The sequence below is a fragment of the Vespa mandarinia genome, chromosome 24, assembly GCF_050613455.1.
Source record: "Vespa mandarinia isolate Hongniang chromosome 24, ASM5061345v1, whole genome shotgun sequence".
Lineage (NCBI taxonomy): Eukaryota > Metazoa > Arthropoda > Insecta > Hymenoptera > Vespidae > Vespa > Vespa mandarinia.
This window is the reverse complement of record NC_140833.1, coordinates 1,625,696-1,636,949: the sequence shown is the minus strand read 5'-3', so window position 1 is coordinate 1,636,949 and position 11,254 is coordinate 1,625,696. Positions and strand designations below refer to the sequence as shown.

The window sequence follows — 11,254 nt, the reverse complement described above, 5'->3', positions numbered from 1 at the left end:
CAAAATATTATATTAAACATTGTACATATAATAAGTAGTTAAACTTAAATTAATTGTATATAAAATATCTACAAAAGAGCCTATTGCTTTTCTTCCTCTTCTTCTTCTTTTTTTTTTTTTTTCATTTTGTATCATTAAATACCTAATTGATCTTTCTCTTTTTCTCTATGTGGAATAGACATGACATATTTTCCATAACAAATTCACAACTATTTAAAAATACGTGATTCTTTTTTATTATTACTCTTTCTATTACTCTTTTGTATTTTCTCACATCCTCTTTCTCTTTTATATATATATATATATATATATATATATATGTGTGTGTGTGTGTGTGTGTGTGTGTGTGTGTGTGTGTGATGTACAAATGTATGTATATCTTCATCTTTGTACAATTTTGAGAATTTACACATTATTCTGAAGAAATATGAAAAATAACAAGACCGGAATATAAGAAATAATTATAAAAACATAATGGGGAAGAGAAAAAGGGTGGAGGGAAAGAAAAAAAAAAAAAAAAGAAAAAAAAATAAAGAAAAAAAAAGGTGATAGACATAGGCACTATTCTTTATATAATAAATTAGAATAAAATAAAAAAAGAGTCATACTTATCAGAAATAAAATTAAATGAAGACTTGCTCGCTTGCTAAACTATCTGCGAATGGTGCTACTATAACCCTTGTAGCAAAATAGAATGTTAAACCAAAAGAAATGGAGATTGGTAATGCAGGTAATGCTTTCTTGAATATCGCCAAAAGCAGCAGTGTCAAGCAGAGTCCCTAAAAATATATTAATATTTTCATAAAAATATCACTGATGACTATAATTACAAATATATACATATACATATATATATATGTGTGTGTATGTATGTATCTATATAGACGTACTATGAGTATGGCAACAAAGCATGCTAAAGTTGTATTCCAATCGCCATAACTTGATGCTTTTCCAACAAGTACGCTATAAAATATGAAATCACCAAGGCCCAATTTGACACCGCGTTCCTCCTCAGTAACTGGGACTTGTTGTTGGGATTGTGATTCCGTAGGACGATTTTGACGTTGTCTAGAATCGTCTGTTAATGCTACCGAGTTTTCAAGCACTTCTTGGGCACGTCTCGCGCTACGATCCCCTATGTTAGAAAAAAAAAAATACAACTGTAGAATAATTTTTATGTATGTACCTCGGTGTAATTACCATGCGTTTCTATCCATTCGAGTGTGAAACCACCTTCTTCTGCATCTCCTGATGCAGGATTATTTTGATTATCCGTTCCTGTGCGAGTGAATGATACAGCCGTAGTTTCTCTACCCGTAGCATCACCACTGGCCATTGTCGCTGCTTGTACATATCCGGCATAAGTTACGGTGTGTACAAACGTATACAAAATCGTTGATGAGTATATGAGAGCTGGAAAAATGGATTCGTTTCTTTCTTGTGCCGTTTCAACTAAAATTCTTAATGGTCCTTTCGGTGATAAAACAGCTATCAAATCTGAAATAAATAATTATCCATAATATATATTTATTATTTTCGTTTGAACAATTAATAGAAATAATAAGATTAACAATATTACATAGACATTACCCCAAATACTTATTACAGCTAAAACTGCCCATACTGTCCATTCGGGTAAATATTTAATAAAAACAAGAGCCATCAAAGCAGAAATGAAAATTAAATAAGCTTGTTGAAGTTGTAAAGGTCCTTGCCAATGAATGCATATCATTCCAACCATCCCAAAATTCCATAAACCTATTCCTAATGTAAATAGATCCATTGGAATGTTATATGCTTTTAAAACTTGCCTATAAGAAATGAAGAGATAATTCATGAAATAATATTTGTTATTGATTAAATATATATTTATAATTGATAACTTACTCGCAATAAAGTACGGAAAACATTGATAGCAATAATAATGAACTTATAATTAACCATACGTGTATAGCTTTGTAAAATTTATATTTATACAAGATAATAAGTATAACGGTCATGCATACTATGATGCTCATGAGTATTAAGGAATTGGCAAATGCCTGCCATGCTTTTGTACTTGTATCGGAGCTATCTTCATGAAATGGAGTATAAACTCTGTAAAATAGAAATTATTAAATCAATTGATATTTAAAGAAAAATTTAATATTAAAATATAATTATGAATGGATTTTATATCACTTACAGATACATCCCCTTAGTCGTATAGAAATTAACAGAACTGATTGTAGCCACTACAACTAGCATACAAAGGGAAACAGGTACAAACAGTTTAATGACATGTGCAGCTCCATATTTTAATTCCTCTTCCTCTTCATCTCTGTAATGTCTTTGTCTTTGTTGATTAGCAGAACCTGATGTACTTCTTCTACTAGAACCACTTACATTCGATGTACCTCCTACCTCTACCTGTACCTCAGGAAGTCCATTTCCTAACTAAAAATAACAATCAATAATATTATAAATTAAATGAATAATTTATAGAAACTTTAAATGTTTACCTCTTCGTTTCCTACTCTTGATCGTCTCTTTCGTCGTTCATTGACCAAACTTAGGTCATCTGAACGAGACTCTGCAACGTGACCGTCCATCAGGCTTGTGTACTCGTCTACCGAATCGTAATCACTCTCAGACATTCATCAAAATCTATTATTCTAAATAAATACAAATAAAGACTTGTGATTGATTACTATTTCTTTCTATATAATAGTTTTCCTTTTTTTTATTTCTTTTTTTTTTTTTTTCGTGTTTTTTTTGTGACCTTATACCTTTGACGTGTGCAGAGAAAGCTAAAAATTCCACGAATGAATCACTAATGCTCCGAGTTGCTCCAAAATAAAAATATTTTTTCTCGATATAGTTAAGCTTGAAAATAGGTGATTTTATGAAACACACAATGACGGTGTACGCGATACGCTTTAGTTTACACCTACTTTATATCTCGACTCTCATTCATCGCTAATATATAACTATTAATTAATAACGTCATCTTACGTTTTTCTTATAATTTTATCACTTTATCAGCAAATTTTTTTTCATCGACATTAACACTCGAAAGTATACTCATCCATAAGCTCACGTTGATTTTTTTTTCTTTGTTTCTTTTCTTTTCTTCTTTTTTTTTTTTTTTTTTATTTTTTTATTGACACGATAGAGATACAAAAACTTAAGCAACGATGACAATGGCTGACGTTAAACGGTGAACTGCAACAACGCCTCTGTTGGTTATATTATGAACTATTTTGTTATACTTTTTTATCGACAAAGCTCATTTATCTACGATCGATAATTTAAAAGGGATTTAAAGAAAAAAAGCCCTCGAAATTTTGAATTATTCATATAACAAAAATTTTAATAGATTTTAGAGATTAAAAAAAAAACAAAAAAGTCCATATACCTTTATAAATAATTTTGATAATAAAAAATCGTAAAAGAAACTATAAGTATCTTTATGCCATCGTACTTGTTGCAAGTTCACGTCTTATATAATACAAAAGATCACGATTTAAGATTATTTTTAATAAAAACAGTTTATAATAAATGTAAAAATTATAAAGATGTATACATTCCTATTAAGTATCTTAATGTCCTTATAATAGATAATAAATTTTGATCCTTTTATTGATAACAAGCTGGTCCTATTTCGATAGAGAAAATCTGATCAGGTAGTCCAATATCTCGCAGAGCTATGTCTATTATAGGAAGTCTTACTGGTTTATCCGAATTGTATGAAACAATAGTTTGACTCCAATAATTATGACGTAACTAGATAAAAATATGAATTATTTTATATTGATATGTAAATTAATAAAATAAATTAATTATATATATATATAATTGTTTGATAAAGTTAATTATTAAAAACTAATACGTACTCTGCATTCGTCTATGATCATATCATATCGCAAACGTTGATTACCACGTGGCATTATTTCAACATCATTCCAAGCAAGAAGTTTCATACTTCTTCTATAACTCTTCCTTTCAGAATCAAAATATGCTACACTATTTTTGCAATGATAAGTTATATTCTGTTGGGCATGTTTCGAAAGCAATTGCAAGAAACTTATTTGATTGCTGTCTGCTTTATACATGATCTAATAATAATAATAATAATAATAATAATAATAATAATAATAATAATAATAATAATAATAATAATAATAGTAATATATTTAAGATATATAATGATTAATAATGAAATATATTACCTTTGCATTTCCTATTTCACTCAACCAAACTTCTTGTTGTTCACCGATATAATTGGTCTCTCCTGTACGAGATGGATTTGGTAAAATACAAGTTGCATGTTTCTCAGAATCACAATAAACTAAAATTGCATCTCGTGTGTCACCTTCATTCGGATCAATCCAATATTCTCCTAAAAAATATATATATATATACTCTTGTAAAATATATCTCTTTGTATATATACGTATGTATGAACTTAGTACATATATGTATATCTCCAATAAATTCTTACCAGATATCTTTTCTGGATAGGCAACAAACAAATCTCTGCAAGTTTTAGCTGGCGAATTTTTCTGTCCATCTGGTTTAACTAATTTTTGAAATGACGATTTTAATTGCTCATATGCCTTTAATACAAGATTTTTACGTTCCTCTTCCGTAATATCTTTTCCAAATAATCTTGTTGGTTCGTCGCCTATTAATGGATCCGGTCCTTTTGTTTGACTTTGTCCTATAAATAAATAACTTATATCAAATTGTTATATATTAAAATTTTGTTCTTTTCAATTTGTACTATTCCATATTTTTATTACTATCGCATATTTTTACGTATAACATGAAAAGATTGAGTTTTAATTTGAAAAGTAAATATTATATGATACCTAAGAAAGCTGCTAACGAGGTTACGTCATATCCTAATCCAAGTTCTCCAGGAGGTCCAGGTGGTCCTGGTGGACCAGGTGGACCTGGTAATCCATGCCGACCTTCTTCTCCAGGAGGACCTCTTGGTCCTGGATTACCAGTAATCCCAATAATTCCAGGATTTCCATCTCTACCAGGACTTCCTCTAATACCAGTCTCTCCGTCTTTTCCTGGTAAACCAGGCATTCCTGGCATACCTTTATCTCCAGGAATACCTGGTGATCCAGGTAAACCTTGTAAACCATTGAATCCACGATGTCCTTTAGCACCTTTCGCACCTTCCTCACCACGTTCACCTTTTGCACCTTGTATACCCGTTGGACCAGGCTTTCCTCTAGCACCCTAACGATAATTATTTATTCAAGAAATTTTTTCTCTAAATTTATATTTTATTAACAAAATATAATGATAAACATGTTATATCAAAGATATAAAATAAATATACCTGTTGTCCTTCTACACCTTGTGGTCCTGTTTCTCCTTTTGGACCACGTTCTCCTATAGGACCGGATAATCCAGCATTACCCGGAGGTCCCTATATATTATTATACAAATTGATCAATCCATTGAGAAACTTTGACAAATAAATTAATCAAAATTCGATTAGAACTTACTGGTATACCAGGAGGTCCAATTGGCCCTTCTATTCCAATAGCACCTGGTGGTCCTTTGTCACCAGGCCGACCACTTATTCCAGGTGGACCTGGTTTACCAGAAGGCCCTTCAGGACCTTGTTCACCGATAGGACCAGGAGGTCCAATTGAACCCGTTAATCCTGGTGGTCCAGGTGGTCCTTCTACTCCTGGTTTTCCTGGTAAGCCTGTTTCACCCTAACGATATATAATAATATAATTACATGTTAATGAATATAATGAAATAAATATAAATATTATTGAAATAATATTCTTACTGTAGCTCCGCGTATTCCTCTAGCACCTATTAGTCCCGTTGGACCAGGAAGTCCTGGCAAACCACGTTCTCCTGGTAAACCTTGCAGTCCTTGTGATCCTATAAAACCTGGTGGACCTTGTGCTCCACTTTCACCTTTAATTCCGTCTGCACCAGGAATACCAGGATTTCCCATAGAACCAGGATTCCCTGGTCTTCCTGTATCTCCAGCATTACCTTTAATACCAGGCAATCCAGGTGGTCCTGTAGGACCAGCTAGGCCAGGCAGTCCCTAAAATAAATCAGATATCAATCGAATTGATATTTATATTTATATGGCAAAAGAAAATAAAAATAAAAAAGAAAACATCAAATATTTACGGGTTGTCCGGTTATGCCTGCTGGCCCAGGGGGGCCTATAGAGCCTATTTCTCCTCTAGGACCAGGTTCTCCTCGTATTCCTTTTGCACCAGTCAGGCCTGTTAAACCTGGTGGTCCTACTTCACCTGGACTACCTGTTAATAAATATGATGAATAATATATGTCTCATTTATTTTATAATATTTGACGTAAAATGTTTTATTACCAGGCAATCCTGAATTCCCTTGATCTCCTTTCGAGCCTGGATAACCACGATCTCCTTTTAACCCTGGAAGTCCAATAAGTCCTTGCGGTCCTGGAAATCCTTGCAATCCCTGTAAACCTTGTGGTCCTCTTTCTCCTTGCGCACCCGGAGCTCCTGTCTCACCTGGCGGACCTGGCAAACCTGTATCTCCTCTTTCAGCTGATTCTCCAGGAAGCCCTGGAGGACCAACTAGCCCTTGCGGGCCCCGTTCTCCAATACGACCCGACGGTCCTTCAGGTCCAACTGGACCCATCATTCCTCTTTCACCCTTCTGTCCAGATTCTCCAGGTAAGCCACGTATTCCAGGTAAACCCACTAATCCTGATGGACCAGGATGTCCCATATCTCCTTTAATCCCAGGAAATCCAGGAAGTCCGTCGACACCTTGAACGCCTGGTTCTCCTCTAGGCCCTGTCAATCCTGGTGCTCCAATTAGTCCCCTTTCACCGGGAAAACCACGCTCGCCTCTATTTCCAGAAGAACCCGTGGGACCAGGAGGTCCTTGAACCCCCATTTCACCATCTTTACCTGGTATTCCAGGATTGCCAGCAACTCCAGGAATACCCTATGTAAAATAAAATATTTATTATTATTTTGATTAGATTGATTAGATTAATAATTATACCGTAATTAAAAAAATACTACAATATTAACCTGAAAACCTCTAGGCCCTGTTAATCCCTGAGATCCTCTTTCCCCAGTACTACCAGGTGGTCCTGGTGGGCCTTGTAATCCTGGAGAGCCTTCTTTACCTGCGTCACCTCTAGGCCCGGGTGGCCCAGGATTACCAGGCTCACCATCTTTGCCAGCTTCACCTGGAAAGCCTTTCTCTCCTGGAGAACCTAATGGTCCAGGTAAACCTTGTGGTCCTTGTGGACCTTGTTCGCCAGGTTTCCCATCTGCACCTTGAATTCCACGTTCTCCTACATTACCTGGTTTACCAGGTGAACCAGGACGACCTATTACACCGCGTGCACCCTGTTACATTAAAAATCTGTTACTCTTCGTGTTACATATAAATCTGCTTTTTCATTATATATATATATGTACGTACGTACATATGTACATCTATGTACGTACTTGTATTCCGGGAGATCCCGGACGACCTGGATCTCCCATTGCTCCTTTAAGACCTATAGAACCAATGGGTCCACGATCACCAGATGGACCTAAAATAAATATATTAATAATATAAATATTAAATCCAAGTTATCTCTTATAAAGAAATATTATATTGGTACAACTTTAACAATAAACCTTTAGGGCCCATAGGACCATCGATTCCGGGCAAACCACGTATTCCTGGCATGCCACGTTCACCAGGTAATCCAGGTGCTCCTATCGGGCCATGTAATCCTCTCTTTCCTCTTTTTCCTTCGGGACCAGGTGGTCCTGGAAAGCCACGTGGACCAGGTGCTCCTTGATCTCCTTTTGTTCCAGCATCACCTTTAAAGCCTCTTTCACCAGGTAGTCCCTAAATGTTTTTTTTTTACAATATAAAATTATATACAATACAATCAATTAAATGTATTTATAATAAATAAACAAGTTTACTTACAGGCATTCCTTTAACTCCTGGTAAACCAGGATTACCTGGTATACCAGGCTGTCCACGAGATCCAGGAAAACCAGGTAAACCAACTGAGCCAGGTGTTCCTGGACTTCCTTTTTCACCAGATATCCCATCTTTTCCTTGTAAACCTTGCGGACCAGATTCTCCAGGCTGTCCTGGGCGTCCTGCTTCGCCTGTTTGAAAATATTTATGTGAAATATAAAATTTTATTAAAATAAATGAAAAATCGTACATACCACGTGGACCCTGTAAGCCTTGACTTCCTTTTGGACCTTGAGCTCCTTGATCTCCTTTAAATCCAGGATTACCTGGGAATCCAGGTGGACCGGGTTTACCTAAAGCACCCTGTAATATTGTATAGATCAAAGCATATAAAAAAAGGTGCTGTATATATTAAAATTTATATTAAACGGTTCATTATAGATTACTTACAGATTGACCTGGTGGTCCAGGAAGACCATCGATTCCTCTTATTCCAGGTGGACCCGATAATCCTTCCCTGCCTCTTTCTCCGCGTTGACCAACAGGTCCCTGAATATATGTATATGTATATAATATGATCCTACTTATATGTTAAAATATTATCCTCATTATTTTATTTGATATTTACCACTGGTCCTATAGGTCCCATTGGACCAGGTGCTCCTGTAGATCCTTTTTCTCCAGATATACCTTGCTCACCTTTAGCACCATCTAATCCCGGAAAGCCACGATGTCCTTTTACACCTGGTATACCAGGCATTCCAGAAAGTCCTCTTGGACCTACTGGACCTGGTGATCCTGGTGGACCTATTTCTCCATTCTCACCACCTTCACCCTAAACGTATTTACATAAATTAATGTATATATATGATTCACTTTGAAAATAACTTTGATAACTAATATTCGACTTACATCCCTTCCTGGCAATCCTGGCAAACCTCGTGGACCAGGAGCTCCTGGTGCACCTGGTAATCCTGGTTCTCCAGGTTCTCCACGAAGACCTTGAAAACCTTGTGGACCAGGTGAACCTGCTGGTCCTAAAATAAAATAAAAATATATACTTTTTCTAATGTTAATTGAAGATTTGTACAAAAAAAAAAAAAAAAAAAAAATTGAATATATGAGAATGTAATTTCTATTACCTGCAGGTCCTCGGGGACCAATAGGACCTACATTAGTTTGAATATAATTTGGAATATATGCAGCATCCGATGGACCTTTATCCTCACTCGCTTGAGATAATGCAAGTTGTTGATAGTACATTGACACCTTCAAAATGATATCGATCATGATATCTTCTGCAAAATAATATCAATAATTATTAAATACGATTATGTTACATCGGGTAAAGGCCCAGGTGGTCCAGGTGGTCCAGGAATTCCAGGTGTACCCGGTTGTCCAGGAAAGCCTACGTCGCCTGGTCTTCCACTATCGCCTGGACGTCCAGGTTGTCCCTGTTGTTAAAATCCGTCTTAAAAAATATCGTTAAATAAGAATTTCATATACGTTAGAGAAATGAACTCTGTATATAAATACATAGATCGTATATTTTAAAATGATATCCATTAGATTACTCACACGTGGTCCAGTTATTGCCACGGAACTTATGTGATTACTTTCCCCGGGAATAATTTCCTTCGCTAACTATTAAATGAAATATATTCATTATAGTTTTTTTTTTTTTTTTTTTTTTTTTTTATTGACAAACTATTAACGTTAGAAGATTGTTTTAACGATCAGTTATGAAAAAAAAAAAAAAAAAAAAAAAAAAAAACAAATATCTCTTTTTTTCCACTTACTGAATTATAATTATTATAGGTTTCCATTGTCGAATGCAAATCTTCTTGATCGAATAATCGTGTTGTTGTTTGGGACGCAGGTATATCGGTAGGTAATTCTGATCTATATGACAAGGTCGATTCGATCATTTCTCTTCTACGTTCTGCAATTAATAAAATGAAATTTAAATACCGTACTTATTTAATTAATTGTACAATTATTATGAAATATTACATACCCGAATTATTGGTATTTGTTGGGGGGATAGATGACAATGATAATGGCGATGTTGCTGAATAGAAACAAACGCGTTAATGATATTAAAATCGGAAGACAAATAATTTTATTATTTAATCCCCTTAATTTGTGCGTGTATATGTGTATATATAAAAAAAAAGAAAGGAAGATAAACATAAAAAAAATAATATCTACTCTCCCAGTATTTAGTATTAATTTCTTCGACTTAATTAATAGTATTGGTATATGTATATCTAAGATCCAAAACGGAAATTGTATTAAATTGCTTATGAATTAATAGGACAGAATAAAAATATTAATTGCTTTTTATCAATTCGAACGATTAAATTAATTGTTTTATATGCCGCGAATTAAAGAGTGCGATATATCCTATTAAAAGACATCCGGTAACGTATGGGATACCAATATCCCGCTTTATAATAATTTTCTTGGAATTTTTTCATTATTAATTTGAATAAAATAAATGATCATAGGTGAATATCCATAAAAAAAAAAAAAAAAATAAATAAAAGAATTATAATAACTATAATGATATTAAATTGAGAAAGGATCGGTTATAAATGATTTTTTGTTCAGCGTAATAAAATTAATATGATTTGAAAAGTATTTGGAAGGAAATAAAAAGGGGAGGAAAAAAAAAGAGGAAGAAGAAAAAAACATTATTAATCTAATATAAAATTATCCTTCCCTTTTTAAATTCAATTAAATTTTTCCCCATTAAAATAACTCACCATTTTTATCCTCATAGTCCTCATAATTATCATAGTAATCGTATTCGGTATAATCACTGTTAACTGGTTTCTGAGATTGGACCTGCCTAAGTCGATGTTTCCTTTGCTTCGTTTTAACCGAATATATTTGGGGTAGAAATAAAAATTGTAAAATCAAAAGGCCAATGGCCAAATTGAGGTACCCTCGTTTCATCGAGGTGTCCTCTTTTATCGTTGGAAATATCAAAGAAATAATAGAAAAGAAGATAGAAGAAAAATATGAAGAAGAAAAAAAAGAAAAGGTGGAAGAAGAAGAAGAAGAAGAAGAAGAACAAGAAGAAGAAATAAAGCGAAGAACTCGTTCGAGATCCCTAGAATGGAGACTCTCGGCTCTGTTACGATGCTGATGGCGAACTAGACTCGTGACAGCCGTGTTGTCTCACATATCTATTTAGCAGATGCTCTCGGTAATAACTTAAGGGAGGTCATCATCCTCTAGTTTACAAGATGTAAGACGGTGTAACTCATACCGTCATCACCATAGTC

At 34.2% G+C, this 11,254-nt stretch overlaps 2 protein-coding genes across 6 annotated transcripts; both read right to left on the bottom strand.

Annotated features, from left to right (window-relative positions):
• Nucleotides 1-549: 549 nt before the first annotated feature.
• Nucleotides 550-3,105, bottom strand: Psn (presenilin). Of its 4 annotated transcripts, none has more exons than XM_035868622.2 (8): nt 2,995-3,105; nt 2,502-2,608; nt 2,186-2,436; nt 1,888-2,097; nt 1,591-1,811; nt 1,201-1,497; nt 891-1,135; nt 550-779 (listed from the first exon to the last, which is right to left on the bottom strand). In XM_035868622.2, exons 2-8 carry the CDS (start codon nt 2,589-2,591, stop codon nt 624-626), a joined length of 1,470 nt encoding a protein of 489 aa, XP_035724515.1. In that variant the 5' UTR covers nt 2,592-2,608; nt 2,995-3,105; the 3' UTR covers nt 550-623. The 4 variants fall into 4 exon arrangements, with proteins under 4 accessions (XP_035724515.1, XP_035724514.1, XP_085520045.1 ...); XM_035868621.2 differs by having other exon boundaries at nt 2,769-3,081; XM_085663919.1 differs by lacking the exon at nt 2,995-3,105 and having other exon boundaries at nt 2,502-2,644.
• Nucleotides 3,106-3,463: 358 nt separating this feature from the next.
• On the bottom strand, nt 3,464-11,254 carry LOC118442696 (uncharacterized). Of its 2 annotated transcripts, XM_035868611.2 has the most exons (24): nt 10,730-11,254; nt 9,979-10,032; nt 9,761-9,903; nt 9,540-9,605; nt 9,302-9,415; nt 9,104-9,230; nt 8,874-8,998; nt 8,590-8,796; nt 8,412-8,510; nt 8,216-8,324; nt 7,965-8,152; nt 7,664-7,880; nt 7,487-7,575; nt 7,061-7,384; nt 6,368-6,971; nt 6,163-6,296; nt 5,804-6,073; nt 5,508-5,723; nt 5,339-5,428; nt 4,854-5,235; nt 4,484-4,702; nt 4,212-4,381; nt 3,876-4,097; nt 3,464-3,765 (listed from the first exon to the last, which is right to left on the bottom strand). In XM_035868611.2, the coding sequence occupies exons 1-24, from the start codon at nt 10,920-10,922 to the stop codon at nt 3,619-3,621; spliced, it is 4,509 nt and encodes a 1,502-aa protein (XP_035724504.1). In that variant the 5' UTR covers nt 10,923-11,254; the 3' UTR covers nt 3,464-3,618. The 2 variants fall into 2 exon arrangements, with proteins under 2 accessions (XP_035724504.1, XP_085520044.1); XM_085663918.1 differs by lacking the exon at nt 9,979-10,032.

Coding starts and splice junctions, on each gene's coding strand:
- Psn (XM_085663919.1), bottom strand. CDS start 2,636: ATGTCTGAGAGTGATTACGATTCGGTAGACGAGTACACAAGCCTGATG. Junction 2,098..2,185: donor ACGACTAAGGGGATGTATCT/GTAAGTGATATA, acceptor TCTATTTTACAG/AGTTTATACTCCATTTCATG. Junction 1,136..1,200: donor CGAATGGATAGAAACGCATG/GTAATTACACCG, acceptor TTTCTAACATAG/GGGATCGTAGCGCGAGACGT.
- LOC118442696 (XM_035868611.2), bottom strand. CDS start 10,922: ATGAAACGAGGGTACCTCAATTTGGCCATTGGCCTTTTGATTTTACAA. Junction 9,904..9,978: donor AACAAATACCAATAATTCGG/GTATGTAATATT, acceptor TATTAATTGCAG/AACGTAGAAGAGAAATGATC. Junction 9,231..9,301: donor CACCTGGGCCTTTACCCGAT/GTAACATAATCG, acceptor ATCATTTTGAAG/GTGTCAATGTACTATCAACA.